The 24105-nt window shown below is 47.0% G+C and overlaps 1 protein-coding gene across 1 annotated transcript in view; it reads right to left on the reverse strand.

Moving 5' to 3' along the window:
• Positions 1-24105, reverse strand: part of Rftn1 (raftlin, lipid raft linker 1) — a 197230-nt gene that overhangs the window by 64488 nt on the left and 108637 nt on the right. Inside the window, exon 5 of the mRNA XM_051153046.1 lies at positions 5872-6262. Coding sequence (XP_051009003.1) covers positions 5872-6262 — 391 coding nt within the window. The remainder of the gene's footprint in view (positions 1-5871; positions 6263-24105) is intronic.

The following is a 24105-nucleotide window of genomic DNA, read 5'->3' on the forward strand; positions in this document are numbered from 1 at the left end:
GTCAAGTGTCCTCCAGCACTTGTATGGGAACGGGATCTCCCCCCAGCATAGTGACCGGGAGGAAAGACCAGCAATACAGCTCAAGAGTACAATCACTGTCCTTTGAGGGTAGCCAGAATGCAGACTGTTATCAACAGATGTTACTGTTGTTTATCCGATAAGAAAGTGCCCACAGCAAGAATCAGATGCCAGGTCAGCCATGGGAAGCAAATCCACTGAGAGGAAGCTCAGTTGCAATTATGGCTGCCTGCCTCTACGTCCTCCATCACTTTCTGCTGGATGTTGTTAAGTACCTGGTGTCATCAGGCTTTGCTGTCTGTTTACCTACCTACTTACCTATCTATTATCCATTTGCTGTTTATTCTTTACTTTGGCTTGCCGCATACTTAGTAAACCCACTCGTTAAAAACCAAAATTGTGGCTATCACAGAACATTCTGCAGATGCTACAGCCCAAGGAGTAATGCAGCAAAGAGGGAGATCAGGGGTGCAAGTGAGGAGAGGCGGCAAATGAAGGTCATGTGGATGAGCAGTTACCACAGGACAGCCGGGGCCTTGTCTCGGACCCAGGGCCGTGGGGAAGACCTCACCTCAGCTGCCTCCAAGAAGGACATGACACGTGAGGTACCCAACTGCTCGGAATGAAAGTCACCCCTGAAGCACTTGTAGCCAGAACTGTCCACAGGGTTGGTCCAGCGTGTAGGCCCTGCAGGCGATCCCAGTTAAGAACAAATGCAATAGGAGTAAGAACTCAGAGCTGCTGAGTGGGGAGAAGGAAGTGAGAATTTGGTTGTGGCTGCACCTGGTAGCACTTGAACACACAGAACGACCATCCTCACTCAGGTGCTGCGATAAAAATACCCTTCTCCCCAGTGCATAACGGAACAGAAAAGGAGCAAGGCTGAAATAAGAAGTGAGGATGCTGGGGTGGGGGAAGGGAAGGGAGGACTTCTGGACAAGGGAGGAGTCTGGGGTGGGGGAGGGAAGGGCCAGCAGCATCTGCTTTCCAGGCTCTGTCCCCAAGAGGCACAACTGAAGCCAGGAAAAGAAAGACATTTTTCCAGGAAGGAGAGAGGAATGCTGTGAGGAGCCACAGAGGTATTAGCAGTAATGAGTTTTTGGAGAGACCTAAGCTCAGATACACAACCACTCAAGGTGGAAACCAGCCAAGAGAAACAATCCAAAAAGAAAAATGATGCACTTTGATGCTCTCGTGTCTCCCAAACTACAACACACTTCGTCTGTGAGCAGGGAGCACGGATGCTGAAGAGGAGCCCCAAGTTTGTTTACATTTTCTCAGCTGCTCTATAACTACCCTGACCCCAGCTGGAACCATTTTCCAGGGGTGGGAAAGTCCCAGAGGAAGGCATTGTTTCTGAGAATGGCTGAAGGACCAGGCTGGCAGAGCACCCAAAGTGCATCAGACTGTCTTCTTGTCTTGTCCTCCTTCCCTGTGACATGGGGACTCACATTTCATTTAGAATCCTTATGCCTTCCAAGGTCCCTGTAGTGTGGTAGGTGCCTCACATGTTTGTGACTGACCTGAGCGAGATAAAAGGAGAACATGGAGACTCCAGGCGGAGGACTGGCCAAGCACAGCTAGGCTGATGGTCGCTGTCATGCTATAGGGAAGTATGCAGTTCTGAGTCCCACAGCAGGGCCTGGGTGTTGAGCCATAGTGCAGATGGAAGCCTGCAGCTTGTCTGCAGTTATGGAACCAGAGAGCTAGGGCTTGTGAATGAGCCATAGGGGCTCAAGTGATGGGCAGGGGGTGCTGAGATGGAAATCTTCCATGAGGCAGGACTATTGTAGTGAAAGTTTTGGTTTCATCATGTATTTGTTTTAATCCTGGGGGGTGGGGAGTGGAAAGGGGGGAATATGGGGCTGCGTTAGATTGTCCACAGCAACAGACTGTTTGCCTTGCGCAGTGTCAGAAAGATCTTTGCCAATTGCGGATAGTTAAATTCTGGGGGACTCTTGAGAGGGTATAAATACCAGAGCCCAAAGAAGGGTTGGGGGCTGGAAAAAAGAAGGTGGCTGCTGTTCCTCTCTGCCACTCCTGGTTGCTTTGACTAGAAGTTGTTTTTGGAGATACCATGAAACAAAGATCGGACTTGCCCCAAGGAACCCATCAACCCTAACCAGCAGGAAGCAGCTAAAGAGAACTACGTCCCCTCTCCCCACTAGCCTTTCTATCCTTCCTGGTGTTGAAGTATGGAAGGGATAAGAGGTGGAGAAGGGAGGAAGAGGCCTAAGAAACCAAATAAAATAGATAAAAAAATGAATAAGCGCCAGCAGTGCTGTGGTGGGAAGGCTCCACCGAGCCCCTAAGTCTGTGGAAGGCTGCTTCATACTTCTCTCAGGCATGGATGCCAGCACAGGACACCTCCCTGCCAGTGTGAGGGCACATGGTGTGACAGCAAGGGAAAGAGACCAGTGCACTCAAAGCAACAAACCCACAGGCACTAAGGCAGATCCAGATGTAGGCACAGTGAAGTACTCCCACCATACCTGAAGTCCACAGGAGGGGCTGGGCCTGGCAGGGTCAAGTGTATCTCTCGGATTCCGAGCCAGTGAGCAGTGGAGCCCAGAGTCTCTCAAGTGCTGGCCTCATGCCCAAATCTAGTAAGAGGTCAATTTACTAGAATGCAAAGTAGATACTGATGGGTCACAGAAGAGGTCACCAGGTCTCATTGTAGATGGTGGTGAGCCACCATGTGGTTGCTGGGAATAGAACTCAGGACCTTTGGAAGAACAGACAGTGCTCTTAATCTCTGAGCCATCTCTGCAGCCCAGGCACACTTACTCATGGATTCAGTGAGAGACTGGAAAGGTGGCCGCAAGGGGCACAGTGGAAGAGGCAGAATGCCAAGGTCTAACTGCCCTGTGAGCTCAGAGAAGGAAAACACAGAGCAGAAAAGCTCCAGGCCTCAAGCCTGGCTGCCTAGGGGGCCACTGTGTACAGTCCTCTCAGGGACAAAGGTGACTGTCACCTCAACCCCACTCTGGCTGCACACCCAGGTGGTTCTTGCTTCTTGAGCAAAGGGGTTGCAAGGGGTACTTGAACTGTATTGCACAGGGACTGCATATCCACAGGAAGTCCTCAGACAAGAAATCCAAGTCAATGAACAAGAAGAGCAAGGAGGGTGTAACTTATGGACCAGTGCAAAGATGGAGTCAGCCCAACTCCTCTCCCTGTAGCTCCTGAAAGCCCACTGTGAACTGTATCTGACTGAATCCACTCCTAGCTGCCTCCTCTGCAGGAAACAAATTAAGAGAGGAAGAGGGGAGGCAAGAAGGGAGGTACCCTTTGGATCCTTTTTCAGTTGTCTTGCTGTGATTGCTCACCTGGCAGAAAGGCCTAAACAACCCTCTTAGGGTGGGGTGGCCTGAGAGAAAGGCAAGTGGAGAGCTGAGCAAGGGAGAGGATAGGGAGGCTGGAATTGGTGTTGTGTGAGTGTTTTCAGGGCAGGGCAGTGAACAGACACCCCAGGGTAGGAAACATCTCAACTTCCTAGGAAAAGGCTCAGGGGAGAAGCTGGTCAAGGAAGGACAACCTCAGATGTCCAGCCTTCAGGAAAGGGACTTTACTTATCTGTGAGCTCAGAGCCACAGTAGCTTCTCCTGTCACAGTTATGGTAAAGAACAACTGAGATAGCACCTGGGGGAAACTGGACCCAAGCCCCTAGCCTGTCACCAGCTGGAAACCCATTCTCCACTCAGAGTTGGGCTTAGGCCTCCATGACACATTAACCCACCATTTCCCAAAGGATTTGGGTGTGCAGAAGAGGAAGGACAAGGACCTGAGGAAATGGAGACTGCAGGCCAGAGCACTGTGGGTGTTAGGGGAGGGGTTCCGACATTCAGCCATTGGAGATCCTGGGCAATGGAGCGGTAAGGAGGCACAGAATGGAGACATGGTATTAGACATCTGAGAAGAGTGCTAGGAAATGCCTCTTCAGGCCAAGAGTCAAACAGAAAGCAAAATGTCTTGAGGTCTAGGAGAACGGTGGGTCCTGGAATACAGATCTGCACGCCTGACAGACTCTCAGGATTAACTGCCTCCTTTCTCCTTAAAGCCAGGATTCTGGGGGTGGGAGAGGGGGGTGGCACTGTGGAGCCAGGGCCCTGAATAATGGCTCACATGGGGATGTCCTTAGCATTGAACCTATTCACAAGAAGCTGCTTGTCCCTTTATAGAAGTTAGTGGTGTGTATCTGGACAAGACTACCACCCAGCTGGAAGGTGCACACAGAGCAGTTTCTTAGCCATGGTGCCGTTTGCCTTCCACGGCTCCTATCTCTTGCTCCTGGGCTTCACACCTGACCTGGGTTCCTCACGTTCCACATGGTTCCATAGACACCTTCCTCGGAATTCAGGATGTACAGCCGCCAGCTCCAAGATGTAGCTTCCCAGAAGCCTTACACCAGATCTAAACCTGAGCTACCATCAGGGTGGAATGAAAGAAATCATATGAATAGCTCTAAACCAAGGATCAAGGTCTGGAATAAATGGCAGCCCTATTATATCTCAGAATTGAGGCAGCCCTCCCCCATCTCTGCTTCAGAGCAGTCCTGCAATAGGACCTCAGATCTGACCATTCCATAATTTTCTCCTCAAGAAGTACTGACATAGCAATAAATAAATAAAACCTTTCACTGTTTCCTACTCTCCAGGAACCCTTATCACTTGCAAGAGACTTATTTCAAGCACTAGCTAATACATAGCAGAAATCGTCATTGGGGACATGACAGAGAAAGATCTGAGCAGGTGCCCTCATGAGGCTCCGTGGGTATTCTACTGTTAGGCAACTCATGGTCACCTTCCAAAAGCCAGAGAGGCTCTAGTGCTAACATAAAGACCCCACTCGATGGGTGGGATTACCAGGCAAAAGTAGAGAAAGGGAAATTATGAAAACTACAGAAGGCTTTGGGAAATCCTTTCATTCTATTAAGCTGGAAAGACCAAGCAGAGAGGTATCCTAGATGCTGTCAACCCCATGGGTAGCCCTATGCCAGATGTGCCAGCTCCTAGCAGGATGTGGTAAGAGAGATAACCTGAATCATAAGACTGGATGGAAAACAAAGAGATGGTCCTTTTAAAAGATAGCACAGAAGCCAGGTGCAGTGACGCATGCCTGTAATCCCAGCACTCCAAGGCAGAGGCAGGTGGATCTCTATATGAGTTCGAGGCTAGCCTGGTCTACAGAGCAAATCCAGGACAAGAGAAACCCTGTCTTTAAAAAAAAAAAGATGGCACAGAGCCTGGTGATCTGGAAGTATTAATAAATGTCTGTTATGGCTGTGTTGGTATGTGAAGTCATCAACGCAATGGCCATTAACACTGATACAGAAGCCCCACACTGATGGCCTCTGCCTGACAGAGCATTTTCTCCATAGTGCCCATATGTCAACTGGACACGCTTCATGCAAGCCGGATGCTCCCATCCTAGCAAGCAGAACCACTTCTTGCACAGTACGCCCTCCACAGCTGTCTCACTCCTTTGTTCGGGCAGAATCAGAAGTAGACTGTCCTAGCTCATTGGAGAGTGGGTCACAAACAATGCCTCTGTGAGGGTGGAGAAGTTCCTGCCAACACAGTGACACTCAGGGAGACTATTTTATCTAAAAGCCACTTTTGGAGTCCCTGCAAGTCAGTGTCATTGGGCTCTGCTCTGGCCACGATCCATAATTTCAGTAGGCAAGTAGCTGTGTGCAGCCTAGATAGCCACTTGATAAGCTTTCTCCTGTTTGATATACTGCTGTGTCTACGTGCTAATTCTGTTGCTCTTTCCCTAGGAGGCCCTGGGGGAATCAAAAAAAGCTGTTAGCCTCTCTTTAAGCAGGTCAAAACTCCTGGTGCTGACACTTACTCCTCGAGAGCTGCTCTTCGTGCCCATTTGAGGGGTCACCCTCTGGTCCATCCAGTCCTGGGCTCAACCCCCGCAGTGGAAGCTCGCCAGCCTCTATCTCTTCAGAGGGAGAGGGAATGCCTGGCTGCTGGGTCCTGGGCACCTGCCCTGTGGATCCTGGGTTGGGCTCTGGTCTTCGGTTCACTCCTGCAGTGGCAGCATCCATCAGTGCAGCCTTTGGGGTATCATTTTCCAAGGATATGTGGTCCCCAAAGGTGTGTTTCATGTCCTTGGCATCCACAACACTGTTGGCAGTAGGCACAGAGCGGCTGCTGCCTGCTGCATTCACAGAGGACTGGTATTGAGGTATCACACTGACGAACTTCAAGCCCCGACTTGCGGCCTCCTGGACCTGGGAGACAAAGGAAACAAAGGACATTTTGTAAATAGGACACAAGCATGGCCGCTCACTGAGACCTCGGTGCATTCCCAGTGTGAACACCAGGCTGCAGAGGCCTGGAGAGACAAGTCAGGTCTGCTGGGCTTCACTGTTGGAAAAATTAAGCATCTGAGTATTTACTAAAGACTCCCCTCTCGCTCTGTGTGTGTGTGTGTGTGTGTGTCTATGCCATGTTACACTAGTTGTGAGCTGCCTGCCATAGATGCTGGGATCTGAACTCACGCCTTCTGCAACACCACCAAGTACTCTTTCTAATTTTTGAGACAGGGTGTCACTATGTAGCCTCAGCTTCCCTTGCACTAAAGAGCTGACTGAGCCTGCCTCTATAGTGCTAGGATAACTGAACAGAGCCATACTGGCCTTTTTTCCCATGTGTGGTGTGTGTGTGTGTGTGTGTGTGTGTGTGTGTGTGTGTATGCACGTGCGCGCATGTGTGTGTACATGTGGATATGCATACATATGTGTGCACATGAGTATAGAGACCAGTGGTCAGTATCAAGTGTCTTTCTTCAATTGCTTTCCACCTCTTTTTTTCGAAATACAATCTCTCAATGAACCTCATCTATTTGTCTAGGCTGATTGACCAATGAGCTTTATTGGTCCACAGCTCCAGGGACCCCACCCATGTCTCCCCAACGCTCAGCGTGTGTTGCCATTTTCAGTATTTAACCTGGGTTCTGGGGATCCAAAGCCAGGTTTCTCATGCCTTTCAAAAAGGCACTCTACCCGCTGAGCAGGTCCCCTATCCATTTCTTTTCATGTTTCACGAGTCTGGCAAGAGGTTCTGACAGAATAAGCTCTAGAAGTCAGCAACCATCTAGACATTCTCTACACTGGCCCAGATCAACACATGGTGATCAGTGCTGGGGAGGCTGAGGCAGGAAGATTACAAATTTGAGTCCAACCTGGATTACACAGAGTTTTCATGGCTAGCCCAGGATACATGGTGAGTCACTGTCGCTAAAACACACACACACACACATACCCACACACACACAAACAAACACAGACAAACACACACACACACACAGTGGGGAAGGTGTAGACAAGAGGGAGAGGATGGGATAGAGGGAGGAGAGTGGGGAGGGAGGGGGAGAGAGAGAGAGATCAGTACTGTAAGCATTATATAATAGGACTGAAGTACAAATTATGGCAAAACTGAAGGACATCATCCTAAAAGCATTAAAACATGTTTTTGTTTGTTTTATAATATTATACTTCATAAAACCTACTCGAGGACCAAACTGCAGGAGGCTTTGAAGATGAATACAATTTTACCACACATTTGAAGGAAAGAGAGGTGGAAATAAAAATTATCTAGAGCAAAGGTTTGAATATGGTTAACAGTTTGATGTACTACAGAAACTTCTAGAAAATTTTTCTGGGACATGACATGAAGAGCCAGGAGTATCCAGACACAAGGCTGGCAGCCCGCACGCCTTTAGACAGTAGGCCTACAGCAGAGGCTCTAGCACCTGCATGCAGCGGCTCATCCCAGACATTCCCACTTTGGTAACTTTAGGAGCAAAGGGGTAGAGTCTGCGAGGCAAAGTACAAGATTTCTTCAAAGTCATCTTTTATCTCAAACATCAGTGTGAATTTAATGTGCCATGGCGTGGTACTACAAGCATGTAACCCTTTCAGACACTGCTGAAGTTAAATGTGTCCTCCACCCCGAGTGATCCAGGGACTCCACCTCCTGGGACAACGCAGCATCTCTGTGTGTGACTGCCTGCAGCTCACCTCCTGTTCTTCAGGTGGGCTCCTCTGGAGTGAGGAGGTTGAGGGTACTGACTTGTCAAGGGCTTGCCACAAGCTGTCAAACTGTTCACCAGAAAGAGTAACAAACCCTCTTTAGCCAGAAGATCAATATGAGGGGGGAGGGAGGGAGAGAGAGAGAGAGAGCACTCAGAGTTAAAAGCACAGAGGACCCATGCTCAGTTCCTAGCACCTATGTCTGATACTTTTCAACAGTCTGTAACTCTAGCTTCAGGGGATGTGCTGCCCCCTGTGGCCTCCACAGGCACCTGCACTTATAAGTGCATGCACACACACACACACACACACACACACACACACACACAAACACACACACACACAGAGATATGCATGCATAATTTAAAACAAAATAGAACATTTTATTTAGAAAAGATCAGTATTTGTCTAGATCCTAGGATCCCTGATCTCCTTGTGTTTACCCTCCCCTGGTACAGACACTTTCATTTCTTTCTCAGAAAGACATCTGACCAACTCTACGGCTAACCAGAGTCCTGTCTGTTTCTCGTTCATTTGTTTATTCAACACCTTTACAGAACAAGTCTCAAACACACACTAATGGCAGGCAGTGTTGGTATCAATCAGGTTTTATCCAGGACCACCAGCTCTCCTCAGCCTCACTCTCCTGGGTGACTCTAGCCATGTAGTTTCAACACTGATCATGCTAATTATTCCCACATTTGTGCCTTTAGTCTTGACTGTCCTTGTAAGTTCTGACCAATATAGCCAATGAGCACAGCTGCTGGACCACCACCCACTTTGCCTCTGAATCTGGAGATATAGCTCTCTCCTTCCTCAGCTCCTCCCTTTCCTACCTACCTACAAATATATTCAGCCACATCCTGCCAGACTCATCCTCCCCACGCTGTATACAGCCAAGGTCACCTTAATCCAACTTTACAGGTGGACGCCAAGAGGGCTTCATGCCTTGCCACAGGCTCCAGAAACCTGAGGTCAAATCAATATGAAAGAGAACTTGTGAGTAATCTGGTCACCTCAGTTGTGGAGCTCCCAGACTCTCACATGCACAATCACAACCGTAATGAGGCAAAACAGCAATTAACACTGTATAACTCTTCTACAGAATGCATCTGCATGCATTCTACTAGGCCCCCAAACAATTCCTTACAGCACAGGAAACCTGTCACATTTCCCAGAGCTCAGAAGCAAAGCTGAACTCATCCTGAATGCTTTGAACCTGGACTGAAAGTCTTTCTCCAACACAGCACAGCCTCTGCTGAGATGCCCATGGCACACCAACCTAACGTCACATACACTTGGAAACCGCCCATCCTCACTTCTCCTGCCTTTAGACTTCTGGGTAGGTACCGAGCTCAGTACTGTCATTTGAACAGAGCCAAGACTTAACCCAACACTTTCTGTCATGTTAGAACAGACTCCATGGTAACGGAATCAGGATGTCAGAGAAAAAGTGTCTTTTTTGAAATTTAGTTATATATAATAAAAGTCTCATCTCATTGGGGGAAAGAAATCAACTTTGGTTACATAGTCAAGGAATCACTTTTGTTACACACACACACACACACACACACACACACACACACACACACACACCCCATTCCCAGATCTGAGATGAAGTACCAGTTACTTCCATTTTAAAATGGGTACCTGTATTATAACATACATAGACCAGCTACAGTGAAACCAGTGAGAACTGGGACATGGGTCAGGTTTCCTTTGTAAGTCATAATAGTTGTGCATAGCATGAGAAAGAGAGAGAGACACAAAGCCTCTGCTCAGACACGAGATAGATGGGGACAGGCCATTTGGCACCAAGGGCAAAAGTCAGGGACAGTTTCAAGGCTGCTGTCTGTACCCAACACGGGAGGTGCCGTAGTTAACTTTGTGTCACCCTGTCTATACTATGGTGATCAGTTGCTTGGTGAGATATTATGCTAATTAAATGTTGTTTAAAGGGTCATTTAAAGGTATGACTGACAGCCACAATCAGCTGACTTTCCATACAGTGGGCCCCAACCAATCAGCTGAAGGATTTATGGCCATGTGCCCTATATCCTGATTGACTCCCAGGCCTACGGGGGGGGGTGGGGCTGGGTGAAGGTCTGGGTGCTTGCTTCTGCCCAGCAAACAAACTCTCCACATTAATCAAGGGGAGTTAGAGCTCTAGCTGGTGGTCACCATACTTTTGACAAATCACTGGAGTATCTATCCTTATGACGAATGCCTATAGATCATCAGCTAACACTGAAAAATTTACTGCTTAAAAAGCATTAAAAGAGCTGTTTTATGCAGTATAACAGTTACTAGCCATATGTGGCTATAAAACTAATTCAAATAAAAACAGTCAGTTCCTCAGTCCTCACTAGTGACTACACTACTAGCTGGTGCATATCAAGATGATTCCTGTAATGACTTCAAGTTCTGCCTGGGGTTGAGGTGCTACCAAGCACGATGTACCATAGAAAATAATAAATGATGGGGGTGGTGGTGGAGCAAATGCTCAGTGGTTAAGAGCATATACTGATCTTACAGATGGCTAGAGTTGGGTTCCCAACACCCACACCTGAAACGACAACTCCGGGTGACCCAACATGCTCTTCCTGCTTCTGCAGGCACCAGCATTCATAGCCACACCTCCATACACATAATTTTTAAATTTAAAAATACAAAATGAAGGAAAGAGTCTGAGGCATGTAATACAACCCAAATACGCCTTAAGCCAGACTACTGTCCACTTGAGCCCTCCTCATAATTCATAGACCCCTGTTGGGGACCATGACAAACATCACAAGTCTTCAAACAGAGCCATAAGCTGTGTCTATCAGGACTAGGCACAAAAACTGCTGTTCTGGGTTGCACAGTTTACGTGAGTCTTTACGGTGAATATTTTCACACACACACACATGCACACACACGCACGTACACACACACACACACACACACACACACACACACGAACCTCCCATTTTTGTCACCTCAACTGAAGCAGCTTTCTGAAAAGGCAGCCTCAAAATAACATGAACTTGAGCTCTCATCTGAAGCTGCCTGTAGGGGTATATTAACACTTAGCTTCTTAACAGAGTGCTCTGCCAGGCACTCCATGAGGTGGAACCACAGAGAAGAAGGAGGCGGTGACAGCGGCAGTGATGGTGGTGGTTTCTCTGGTGACCCAAACATCTAGAATGAATCTCAGGCAAGCAGCCTGAAAACCTAAAGCTTTAAAACTGACTCTGCATCTTCCTATTTACTCCTCAAAGCAGTTGATCATCTATAACACAGGAACAGCAATCGTCATTTACCCACTCACTCCACCCACAAATCCCCACTGTAGTGAGTGGGATGGACATTTTGGATGTCACATCACCTGAGAAACCCTAAAGAGTTAACTTTTTCATTTTTCTTGAACTGACTATACTCAATCCGAGAGGCCTCCTGCTAGTTCTGAGATCTCCGGTGGGTTGTAGACTAAGGGAAGTGATGTTTTTGACTCTCTGCTGCTAAGGTTGAGTTAGGAGCTAGCATGAGGCACGATGTGGTAGATCAGCAAACCAAATCTCCGTAAAAACAAAAGAAGGGGCCAGAGAGATGCCTCAGGGGTCAAAAGTGCTTACTGCTCTTAGAACCCAGGTTTGGTTTGCCAACACCCACAGAGCAGTTCATAACTGTCTGTAACTGTAGTTACAGGGGGTCTAATCCCATCTTCCAGATTCCACAAGCACTGAGCAAGCATGTGGTATACATATATACATGTGAGCAAGTGTGTGTGTGTGTGTGTGTGTGTGTGTGTGTGTGCATGTGCGTGCGTGTAACAATAATAATTACTGAAGAAGTCACTGACCTAAGAGGGAGTAGGAGAGACATGGGAAAGGGGGCTAAGGGAGCACGAATGATATACAGCACTCATGAAAGAAAGTACCAAAAATTAGAATAAACTAAAAAAGCTCTCGGGGGAAAACTCGGATTGGCCCAACTTAGGTCAGATGTCCACTCTGGCCAAGTTAGTAAGGTTGCAGGGTGGAGCCCAAGGAAATCACATAGCTGAATAAAGTGATCCCCCAGAAATACTATTTCAAGATGGACAAAACTAACTTTGAAATTTTTCATGTATACATCAAGTGTTGAGAAGTAAAGCTTGCAGTTAACTCATGGCCTGCTTTTATGAACATGAACATAAGAGAATATGAGGCAAATACGACAAAACCACAACTGATGTTTAGGGCAGCAAAGCTAAGTAGTTACATTTTTTGGTCAAAACCGTTACTGCTCCCTTACTCTAGGGAGTTATTTGTCTGGCATAGACACAGCATTCACCTGCTTCCCAGAGAATGTACAAGATGTCCACCACGTCTGTTTGAGGCATTGAAAACACCTTCTGGAACCCATCTCTTCCCGGCACACTTGGCAGCCACCTCTGACACACACTCCCACTAGCCCAGCAAACACCTCTCAGAGCTCGGCCATCTGCAGAGCTGAGCACACATGTGGCTGCATGTGCTCAGACCAGGAACCTGAAGCAAAGCAAAGGCCCCAGTTCAAGAAAGCCTTGAACCTTCAGATCAAAGCACCTAGGAAAACAATGGGCAGGGCAACGCCTCCTCCCACTAAAGTAAGATCCCTGGCATCTCTGATATCCTGGTACACACCCACATAGGAAATGGCCAGATCAAACCTCAAATCAGGTATGTGCCATGGGGCACATGTATGTGTGTGAGAGCATGTGCACGTGTGTGTGTGTGCATGCACACACACACACACACACACACACACACACACACACACACACACACACACACGATGTACTAAATGTAATGTTGAAAAGGATCAAATATGTACTATACTGAAATCTGTGCACACAGAAATGGTTTGGAGCTAATCATGGTGAACACACGAGGAAGCATCAGAAAAAATTATGCAGAAAGAGCAAACACTGGATTCTCTTAACCCTTACAGCATTTATCCTAGTTTCATTTGTGTTGCTGTGACAAAAGCAAGTCAGGGGAGAAAGGGCTTATTTGGGCTCACAGCCCTGGGTTACAGTCCGATGCTGTGGAGAAGTCAAGCCTCAGGCTGGCAGGAAGTTTAAACAGGTAATCCCATCACAGTCAAGGACAGAGAGAGAATGGCCTCATGCGTGCTTGCCCTCAGCTCACTTCCTTTTACGTGGTCCAGGACTGAAGGAATGCCCAAGGATGGTCCAACTCATGTCAGTTTACATCATTAAAACATCTCCCACAGAGGTATCCACAGGCCAGTTTGATCTAGAAAATCCCCCATGAGGATTCTCTTTCCAGGACAATCTAGATTGTATCAAGCAGATGATCAAAACAAACTATCATGTGCATGCATTTCCATTTCATCCTCATGCTGCAGATTTGAAAACTGAGGCGGAGAGAGCATGGGAAACTTGCTCAACATCACCCAGCAATTAGTAAAGGGGCAGGATGAATGAAATCCAGGCAGCCTGGCTGCAGAGCCCATGATGTTCCCGTGAATGCTCATCAGTAGTTTAATTTACTGTATGCATTTAAATTACCATTACCTCCATCGTACACTGTACTGGGCTCACTCTGAATGAGTCTAGAGTCTCTGGGATGTGGGCATTTTATTCTATGGTGTGGAAGACAATCAGACCACTTCAAGAAGAAGGCCGTATCTGCAGGGTGAGGTGAGCAGGTGGCAGGGGGCCACAGCCCATCATTAAGGGGAAGTCAAGGCAGTATGCAGCTAGTCACATCACATCCATGGTCAAGGACAGAGAGAAATAAATGTATGCAGGCCTACCTACTTATTTGCTCTCAGCTAACTTTCTCCTCTCTTAAGAGTGTCCATGAGCCCCTGCCAAGGGAATGGTGTCGCCCACAGTGGGCTGAGCAAGCCATGGAGAGCGAGCCAGTAAGCAGTGCTCCTCCAAAGCCTCTGTTTCAGCCCCTGTACTGATATCTCTTCATGATGGACTGTGATTGGGACATGTAAACAAAAGAAAGCCTTTCCTCCCCCTAAGATGGTTTGGTCAGCATTTATCATAGCAATAGAAATAGAGGTCAGTTGTTTTGAAAATATGTTCATCTGAGATTTTGTAAACCTACCTATTATTGGTTATTTTTAGCATCTTTCTTTGGTTTTTGGAAACAAAGTCATTCTCTGTAGTGCAGGCTGCCTTATAATTTACTATGTGGTCCAAGCTAGCCTTGAACTCAAAATCCTCCTGCCCCTACTTCCCAGGTGCAAGGGTTACAGATGTGCAACCGCACCCCAGGCTGTTCCTACCATCTTCGTAACAAAGGGAACTCGGTCCAAAAGAAACTGCAGAAGTTTCAAGGCTCAAGGAGGAACATCTCAAGAAAGCATTACTAAGAAAATGAAGCACCACGTGACTTTGGGTTTCTAACCAGATTTTAACAACTCGAGCCGGTCTTCTCTTTAAGAAGGAAAAAAAAAAAAAAACGGCAGCAATGTTAACTGAACACTTACTGTCAGAGTGAGCAACACCCCAACCTGGGGCCTCTTGTAGATGAGGTAACACATTTCCTCAAATTCCCCCCCAGACAGGCAGCCAGCCAGCTTCAGGAGCTGCTGAGTCAGCAGCCCCAATTTCATACTCCAGTAACGCCAGTGACCCTGAAATGACAAGCTGAGGGGCTCTGAACATCAAGGGCTTATTAAAACTCCGGGGAATTTTCTAGAAGTCTGTCTTTAAAGTCTTCATGGAATTCAAAGCTCAGCAGAAAATCAAATGAGTGAGGCGAAGACACGTAAGCTTTGCGAGTGTAACAAGGAGCAGATGCTTGCTTTCACACCTCCCGTCTTTACTAGCCAGCAGTGGTGACTTTCCCCACCATTCCCTGACTCACACAGGCCTCCATGAAAGGCACTGTAACTAAATGTTGGAATCGCTGCAACTGGGCACCACTATGCTTGGTTTAAAAACCTTTGCCCTAAAAACCAATTTTTTCAAAAAATTTCCTTGAGTCCAAACTAACAAAAATACAACATGGCCTTGATGATGCTTCAAAATTCGAGGGCAAATTGCCACTAAGGCTAAACAGGAAACTTGAAGCGTGTTGCTATTACAATGTGCTGAGGAGAAAAATCAAATGCTTCGTTGTTCCTCTATAAATGCCCTCGGGAACTTGGGGATGGTTTTTGGAAGGTGGAAGTGACTTGAGTTTTGTATACCACGAAGATAGAGCTCCCTTTGCGTAACAACAGGTTATTTGGGGGAGGAGTGGAGATCTGGGGGTATACAAAGTTAAAGAAGATTATTAGTGATGGTATCTAATAATGCTTAAACTTAATACTCAACATACATACATATTCATTATACACACACACACACGCGCACACACACACACACACACACACACACACACACACACGCACGCACACTTATATGCCCCATTTCCTCCCTTCCCCCTGGCCCACCTCTCACGTTACCGTCTCCTGCTCCCTCTTAAGTTCGTGGCTCTGTTCCTTTAATCGTCACCAACACACACATCTACATATACGATGATAGATAAATACAACCTGCTGAATCCACTCAGTGTTGCTTGTATGTATATGATTTCCGGGACGGCCACTTGAAACTGGATAACCAATGTGGGAGCTCATCCCTGTGGTGACCATTTCTCCCTTGCTCAGCAGATGTCAGGACACTCCACTTCTTCCCTTCATCTTTGTTTTTTCTCTGCATTCTATGTTACGCTGCGCAGCCTGTTCTCTCCTGGTAGGATGGACTGGATGAGAGCTCACTACATCAGAACCCCTGGGGGTGGGGGGCCAGCGAGACAAGCTGTTTGCCCCAAGATGGCCATAATCACTTCTCTCAACCCATGAACCCTCCACTGCTACACCAAGAGATGGGAGTCTTCAGAAGTATCCTGTACTTGCGTCACAGTGTGGGTGTCTGTGAATGCCGCTACCAGTGAGTGAGGTGGAGGATCATGTGACATTTGAGGCAGCGAATACAGATAATAACTTCACCCTTATTCTTTTAGAGTGTGGCTGTCACAGTTTAAGGACGGACGTCCAATAGGCAGGGAGCGACAGGTACACTGCCCTGAAGATGGAGCCCAGCCACCATGCCATCCAGTGGGAGCACATGTGGCTGCTTCCATCCTACTTGAAGTCTTTGGGGCCAAACAAATGGTTGTTATTGTTACAAGCCAGTAACCTTAGGTGGCCGGTACATAATATCAGACCTCTCTGTGTCTCTGCTTCCTCCCCACATCTGCATCCCTCCATCCCTTGGTTTTCTGAGGCAGTTTCTTTCTCACTTGGTAGGCCAGCTTCCTGAGTGCAGGGATGGCCAGCATGAGTCACCACACCCCACTCAACATCCTTTGGGATACAGTGACCCTCACTAATTCACATCTGTAAGTGATTCCAGACTGCAGTGGCTTCTTCTAGTAAACACCCAACACCTCCATGAAAGACTGAGTTAACGGTACCTTCATGTATACAGAAATGTAAATGAGTGGCCTCCAGGGGTAAGAGCAGCCTTCATTAGCCTCTCAGTTTGTGATGGCACATCCAGCTGTGGATACAGGCAGATAGATACCCATGAGGCAAACGCTCACTGCCCTGCACTGAGGCTGACACTGGTAGGCAAACTCAGGCCTGCTTCTTGTTTATCACAAGTTACAGATGTGCAGAGCATGAATTAATGATGATGCAGTCTTCAAGAGCCACAGAAAGATGGAACTATACCTACCTTCCCAGGCACAGGATGAAAAACAAAGGGGGTCACAGAGCCTCCCAGCTTCCGGCTTAGGCAGCACAAAGAGGGGCTTCCATCATCCTCTGGGAGTGTCTCAGAAGTTAGAGACACAACTGCCTCATATTCAAAATGGAAAGTTATTGAAAATCAAATTTCGACACCAACCAAACAATGAATAGTTCCTGTCAAAGCGCTGTTTCCCCTGGGAATATGTCTAAACATTTTTCTTTTCAACATTTTTCTATCTTTTTACATAGTTTTATTACATGCTTACTTCCCATATCCTGCATCATAATCTTTCTTTTTTTTTTTTAACCCCTAGAATAACATCCCTACCCCCTGAACCATTCCCCACCTCACAATACCTTTGCAGTGTGGGGCGCAGCCACAGGCTGTCATTAACAGTGTACAGTTACAAGACAGTCCCCTAGCAATTAGAGTGGGGGCTGCCTCTGACCTGGACTCTATTGCCTGCGTTTGGATCATTTCCCCCTAGCTGGACCACCTTGTCTGGCCTGAGTGGACAGGATGCACTTAGTCCTGATGAGACTTGATGTGCGGGGGATGGGGGAGTGAGAGGGCGGGTCCCTTTTTCTGAGAAAAAGGGGAGTGTGGAAATGGGAGGAGAGGGTGGGAAGGTGGGGCTGGGAGGAGAGGAGGGAGGGGGCTGCAATAAGGATGTAAAGTGAATAAATAAATAAAGGGTTTAAAAAAGAAGTGAGTTACATGGAACTTTCTTCTGTTCGCTCTTATTCCTTAGCCTCATGTATAATAATCAGCTATTTGGATTCTCTGTCTTTCAACACATGACAGTGCCAGCCCCACCTTAACAATCTTCTCCAGTTTTCATTCTTTCAAACACTGAAGTTGAAAGTGATCCAGCAAATGAATCACTCCAACTTTAGATTTTTCTCACAAACAGATCTGTTGCATTGAAGGCAATGCTTATTTTCAACCTTAATTAAAAAAAAAAAAAGGAGACAGAAAAAACTGGGAATATAAAATAATAGCCCATATTCTGAACTCTGATGACACCTGTTAGTTAAGGAGGAGATGAAGAAAAAATACATTTAAAAAACCAATCAACAAATATTGGTGGGCTGTGCAAACAGCAGAAAGAATACACAGAACTCATCCATAAGTGTCCAGGCACTGTGACCCAGCTGGCCACCATCCTACCCTGGATCTCTTTGGTAACAGGAGGGCTAATAGACAAAGCATCAGAGAACCAGCACTATTAGCAGTCTTGGGCATTATCAACTTACAGACCATGAAGGGCCTTGCCTCGGTGGCTGCTGCCTAGGTTAGTAGCCGGGACAGCTCCTTTACTGGAATCAAGAGAAAATTCTAGAACTTAGCCTTTAAAACCCCAGATGTCCTTTGGAGACGACTGGCTGGTTTCAGCAAATATGTCTCTTGCTCACTCACACTTTCTCTCTACAGCCAAGAGACAGAGAGAGAGAGAGAGAGAGAGAGAGAGAGAGAGAGAGAGAGACAGACAGACAGACAGACAGACAGACAGACAGACAGACAGACAGAGACAGAGAGAGACAGAGAGACAGAGAGAATATGAGACTATAACCTTACAGAGAGTAACATCCTGTTGCCCTGGCTCTCAACCCCTCAGAAAAGACACTAGTCAGCAGTGACAGAAGTGCAGCTTCTAGTGTTGGGGAGACAGCTGCAGACAGCCAAAGCACCGCCAGGATCAACTCCCTCCAAAGAGGAGCCACCCCAGCCCTCACACCTCACTTCTCCACTTATCTTTTGGATGACAAGTGCCTGGCAGACAGGAGGCTTCACAGAGAGGGCGTTCATCACCACTGTAAACCCTCAAGTCCCACATGTATTCCCTGACAGTGCATAATTAGCACTCATCACACGACCCATCTCATCAGAAGTCCACATATATACCGATATGAGCGACACATATCTCTATCGCCATAACCACGCCCCCGTATCAGCAAACCCCCACATTTGTAACCAGCCTGCTGCAAAGTAGCAAGTGGGAACGTGTGACTCCACGGCCAGCCACTTCCAGGGAGAGGTGACTGAACTTCCAACCGCCACAAACACTGACTAGAGAGGCTGGGAGTTACAGGACAAAGTTGCCGACTGTCTTCAATGCCTGCCTGCTGCACTTCTCTATCACCTTTCAAATCAGTTCCCACCGAATGAGGAGACCGTGCCAAACCTGAGAAGCGCAGGGATGTCACTTTTCCCCTGCCCCCATTCACGGAGTACCATGCCATCTGCGCAGAGAAGAGACATGAGGCAACCAGCCCAGTGAGCAAAAATAGGAAAATGTCTCAAGAGCTGACAGGGAAACAGCAGCTACATAGGGTAATACATATATGCCTGTGATCCTAGCACAGTGGAGGCTGAGGCAGGAGGATCACTGCAAGTTCCAGCAAAGCCTGAGCCACAAAATGAGACCTTGTCTCAAATGAATGAATGACTGAATGAATGAAATCAATAAATAGGACATAGAAAGTTAAAACCTACCAGAAACACTAAAGAGAGATAGAAAAAAAACTGCTCTGTAAGAAATGAGTGAGGTAGTACCCCAACCAGTCCTGCCATGGGCCCCAGCAGTGCGGTCAAGTGAAGGCCTTCCCTCTGCATACCCCAAAACTGTACATGCCCCCCAAGCTATGAAGATGCCCAAGGAAAATGTCTGCTTGGCCTCAGGGTGGTGAAGGAAAAGCCCAGGAGGAGAGAAAGGGGTTGTCAAACGTCTACTATGGCAAAAGTTGCTATGAAGCCAAAACAGGGGAAGGATCAATCTTCGCATTGAAAAAAAAAAGAGCAAATAAAAACGAAAGGGGGACCAAAGGCCATGATGGCCCCTAGCCACACAGAGCCACCCACAGAACTCAGGGACACTAAGAAGGAAGCCACATTGGCCTTCTGAAGACAGAGGCATATCCACCCTGCCGGCCTTCCCAGGCAACCCCGAGTGTTGCTATCAGTGGATCGTTTTGTAAACTCGGGTTTTTAATTGCTCTGGAGACATTTACTGTTTCCAAGAGGGAAATCCACCCTCATCCCATTTTGAAATGAGAATAGTTTTTAAGGAGATGAAAGCATTCATTCTTTTATGGTTTTTACAAGCAGAAAATAGTGGACCGTTGAGCTGTGGTGAGTAGTGGCGTCTGTCAATATTCCACAGGTAGGACGCTAACTTTTTGTCCTGGCATTATGCAGTGGTTTGAATGAGAAGTCCCCCATAGGCTCGGATGCTTGAAAACTTGGTCTCCCATTTTGTGGTGCTGTTTGAGGGTCGGGGGGGGGGGGTTGGAGCTGTGGCTTTGCTTGAGGAAATACGTCAGCAGGGGTAGGCTCTGAGGCTCCAAAAGCCACAAGATGTATCAAGATCTTTTCTCCACTTGTGGCTTGAGATATGAGCTCTTAGCTGCTCTAGCCACCATGCCTGCCAGATGCCAAACTTCCTCACCATGATTGTGACAGACTCTTGGCCCTCTGACACTGGTAAGCCCAAGTGAACCCTTCCTTCTAGAGCTTGCCTTGGTCATGGCATTTTTACCTCAGCAATACAAAGGTGACTAGCACACACCCTAGGTGGCAACGGGAAGTCACAACACTCATGTAATACATTTTTAATATTTTAAATTACTTCCAGTCCATGTTGGTTGTAGTCCAACTGTTTCCTAAACAAAATGTCTCTTTGTGTTCCTCAAACATCTCTGTTTATGGGGTTCAGTCTCCCTAATAATTCTATTCATGTTCTGTGAAAGAAAAAAAAAATAAGGCTAGGGGTTGGTGCTCCGTGGGTAAGAGAGCTTTCTGCACAAGCATGAGGACCTGAGTTCAAATTTCCGGCACGCCTGAAAAAGCTAGACACAGCAGCGCACGTGTATAACCCCAGTGCTGGAGCAGGGCGGGGCGGAGATGAGGACCTTCGGTTCAGTGAGAGACCCTGTCTGAAGTCAGGACGAAGCAGGAAGTGACAAAACACAACACACACCGTCCTCCTCTAGGCTCCACACATGCAGGCACTCATTACATAGTCCCCTCTAGACAGGAGTAACGTCATTGGAATACATCGATACATGAGGTCCCCTTTAGGAAAATCTGACTCGATCTTGAAGCAGGCACGCCACTGGAATGAGTCTTTAAGAAAACGTTAACACATGGCTTTTATTTTTTTTTTTTTGATATGTGTTACGAACTATGAACAAATTGAATTATCTGTGCACTGATTCCCAGTGCAACCAATTACACTCAGTAATGGGGAATTGCAGTCTCAGTAATGGGGAAAAACAGTGGGCACCAGGTGTGTGGTGCAAATATATGCCCGTAACCCCACCACGTGACAGGCAGAGATAAGTGGACTGTGTTCAAGGTCAGCCTAAGACCTTGTCTAAATAAGCAAACAGAGAAGGCGAGGTGAACTTGAGTAAAGATTTGAATGAAATGCAGGAGTGAGCCAAGTAGGTATCTGGAAAAGGACTGTAAAAAGGACCTCCACTGCCAAGACTTAGACCCATATTAAGTAACTCTCACAGGCTGGTACAATGAACCATGAGCAAGAAGGCAAAAATAGCACACACACACACGAGCCTGAACAGCCCTCGTTAGTCTCTAAAGTGTGGCCTTTCATAAGAGAGGCATGGGATTAACCCACCAGACTTCCTAGTCTCTCTCATAGCATAGGAGCTCTGTGTCACCTGAACTGGAAGCTCAAATTACTTGTTGAGAAGAACACATTAATCAAAGAAAGCTTGAGTTAATTTAATAAGTGGTTCGAGAGGCAACAGATTTGGGAATACATTTAATAAAAGTTTAAAACTTCCTAGAGCATAAAATTCTTAAAGCCCTGAGGGGAGGCTATCCTAGTTTTGTGTGTGTGTGTGTGTGTGTGTGTGTGTGTGTGTGTGTGTGTGTGTGTGTGTTTTTCAGGTAGCCTTAGCCCTTGTAATGGTAGCCCAGGGATTCTTTACATAAATAAAAAAAAGAGCCACTGTGACCTGGGTGCCCACCAGGTGTGGAGCAAGCAGAAGACAAAAGCTAGCCTGAAAAGATGCTCCAGCCTCAGCCTTCAAGTGCTGGGATTACAGGTGCAACCCATCATTCGTGCTCAGTCTCTATGCACTCGTCCGTGTTTATATTAGCTTCAATAAAAGGGACTTTCCCCCATTATTTTTTTTGTAAAGACCTCAATAGAGCACATGGTCCCTTACAGGGACTTTACATTCATGTACGAGTGGGTGAGGTCAAACATCAGCTGAGTGTTAGATGAAGGAGCGCAGTTGACTTCAGGCTGTTCCCCACTTGCCACTGTCACGTGGGAACTGTAAGAATGACCACTCCCAAGTGATAAGCATCGCAGTAAGCAGATGAACGTGGTTTGAACTAGATGTGCCTCCCAAAATCTCTCAGATTACCAAGTCCCAAAACACAGAAATGCACTAAAAAGGGTGCAGGGTAAAACTGCTTCATGAAGTGTAAACATGGGGTGGGGGGGGGGGGAGTTGCAGGCGTTGCTAGGCTACTCTTAAGCAGAAAGGTATCTGTTGGAAATGAATTCCTAAAAGGTTACATGTTAGATGGAGCATGTTGGCACCTACGAATACTTAGAAGGCTGAAGCAGGAGAGTCAAGAGTTTGAGGCCAGCATAAACTGCCAGGCCAAGACCCTGCCTCAAATACAGTTACACACTGGGGAGATGGTCCTATAGCTTGCTGCACACGCATGAGGGCCCGAGCTCGGCTCCTCAGGAGCTTTGCAAAAACCAAGTCTGACAGTGTGCACCTGCAACCCCAGTGCTGGGGAAGCAGAGGCAGGAGGGACCACAGAGCTTGTTGGGCAGCCATTCTGGATGAACTGGTGAGCTCCAGGTCCACTGAGTGTCCTGTAATAAGGCAGAGAGCGCTAGAGGAAGATGCCTCATGTCGACCTCTGACCTCCACGAGTAGGTACCCAGACACCTGCATGCATGTGTGCATGTGCACACACACACACACACACCCTCAAGTTACATATTAAAAAAGTGACTTAAAACCGTTTTGTTTTGTTTTGTTTTGTTTTTTTCATGAGGAAAACAGCGCATTGTCTGTAGTTATCTTTTCTCTGGAGGTACGTGCTGCGTACCACTCTTCAAGTTTCACTTCCCTTATGACAAAAAACTCAAGAGTCACAAGTGAGTCATCTCAATTTAGAAAACTGAAAAACATGTAAATGAATGAGTTTATGGAGCAAGGTCAGATGTGGCCATGAGTACAGGAGCTAAATTCTTAGTACTATTAAATTATAACTTTTAATTTAATCTGTGTAAGGTATAAACTGCTTTTCTGCTAAACTCAGTATTTTGTGGGATATTTCAGTTTTACTGAAAATTTAGCAACTGAACTGACATTTGACATCTGATTCTGAATAGTTTATTTGCTTAAAACCAAAGAATGTACAACATCTCATTATTTGCTGGAAAGTTTATATTTGGCAATACTCGATTACACAAAATGTATTACTGAGAGCATTTTACTTTTAACATTTATTGTGCACATGAATAAAAGCACATGCATGCTCACACCAAGTTGATCTGTCCTTCTACAACACGGGACCAAGGGATCAAACTCACGTCCTCAAGCTTAGCAGTGAGCACCTTTATCCACTAAGCCATCTGCCTTGCCCACGTGTTCTAAACTGAGCCATTAAACGCTTTAAAATAGGTGGTTCAGCTGTCATTTCTATTGAGCAGACTTGCTGAGGAAGTAAATGCCATTGCTTATCAGAGACCTGGGGGTGGGGGTGGGGGGGCAGGGGCGGGGGTGGGGGTCATCAAACTTGGAAGAGCCGGTATATTTGAAGGCCTGGCTGGCAGCAATGGCATGTACCAGGGACCTGTTGCTCTTACTTGTTCAGCAGAAACTAGGGCGTGTGGATCTGTGGGTGGCATTGGCTTGTGACCACTTCTCCAGAAAACTCCCCCCTCTCCTTGCCCTACAGTGTTCTCGCATAGCCCCAGACCCCTGCTACTGTGTCCCCAGCTAGAGTGGAAGTTTTGTGGGACAGGGATGAAGGTGGGGCATAATGGAGCTCCCTAAGATACTCCTTGAGTCTCCCACCCAGAGAGCCCACACAGACCTGCTCAGAGGAAGAGGGTGAACTCTGACCCGCCAGTACTGCATCAAACAGTACTGTGAGATCAGGAATGGAGCCTCTTTTGGAGATATGAGCAAGTTCTTAACCTCCTCTCCCTACTTTGTGTGCCAAGGGACTTCAATGGCCTCTGGACAGAACAGGGAGATCACAGCCAATAAAAACAGCAGGGGATCAGAGCCGAAGGGGGTGCTGGGTA

The sequence above is a fragment of the Acomys russatus genome, chromosome 11 (assembly GCF_903995435.1).
Source record: "Acomys russatus chromosome 11, mAcoRus1.1, whole genome shotgun sequence".
NCBI classification, from domain to species: domain Eukaryota; kingdom Metazoa; phylum Chordata; class Mammalia; order Rodentia; family Muridae; genus Acomys; species Acomys russatus.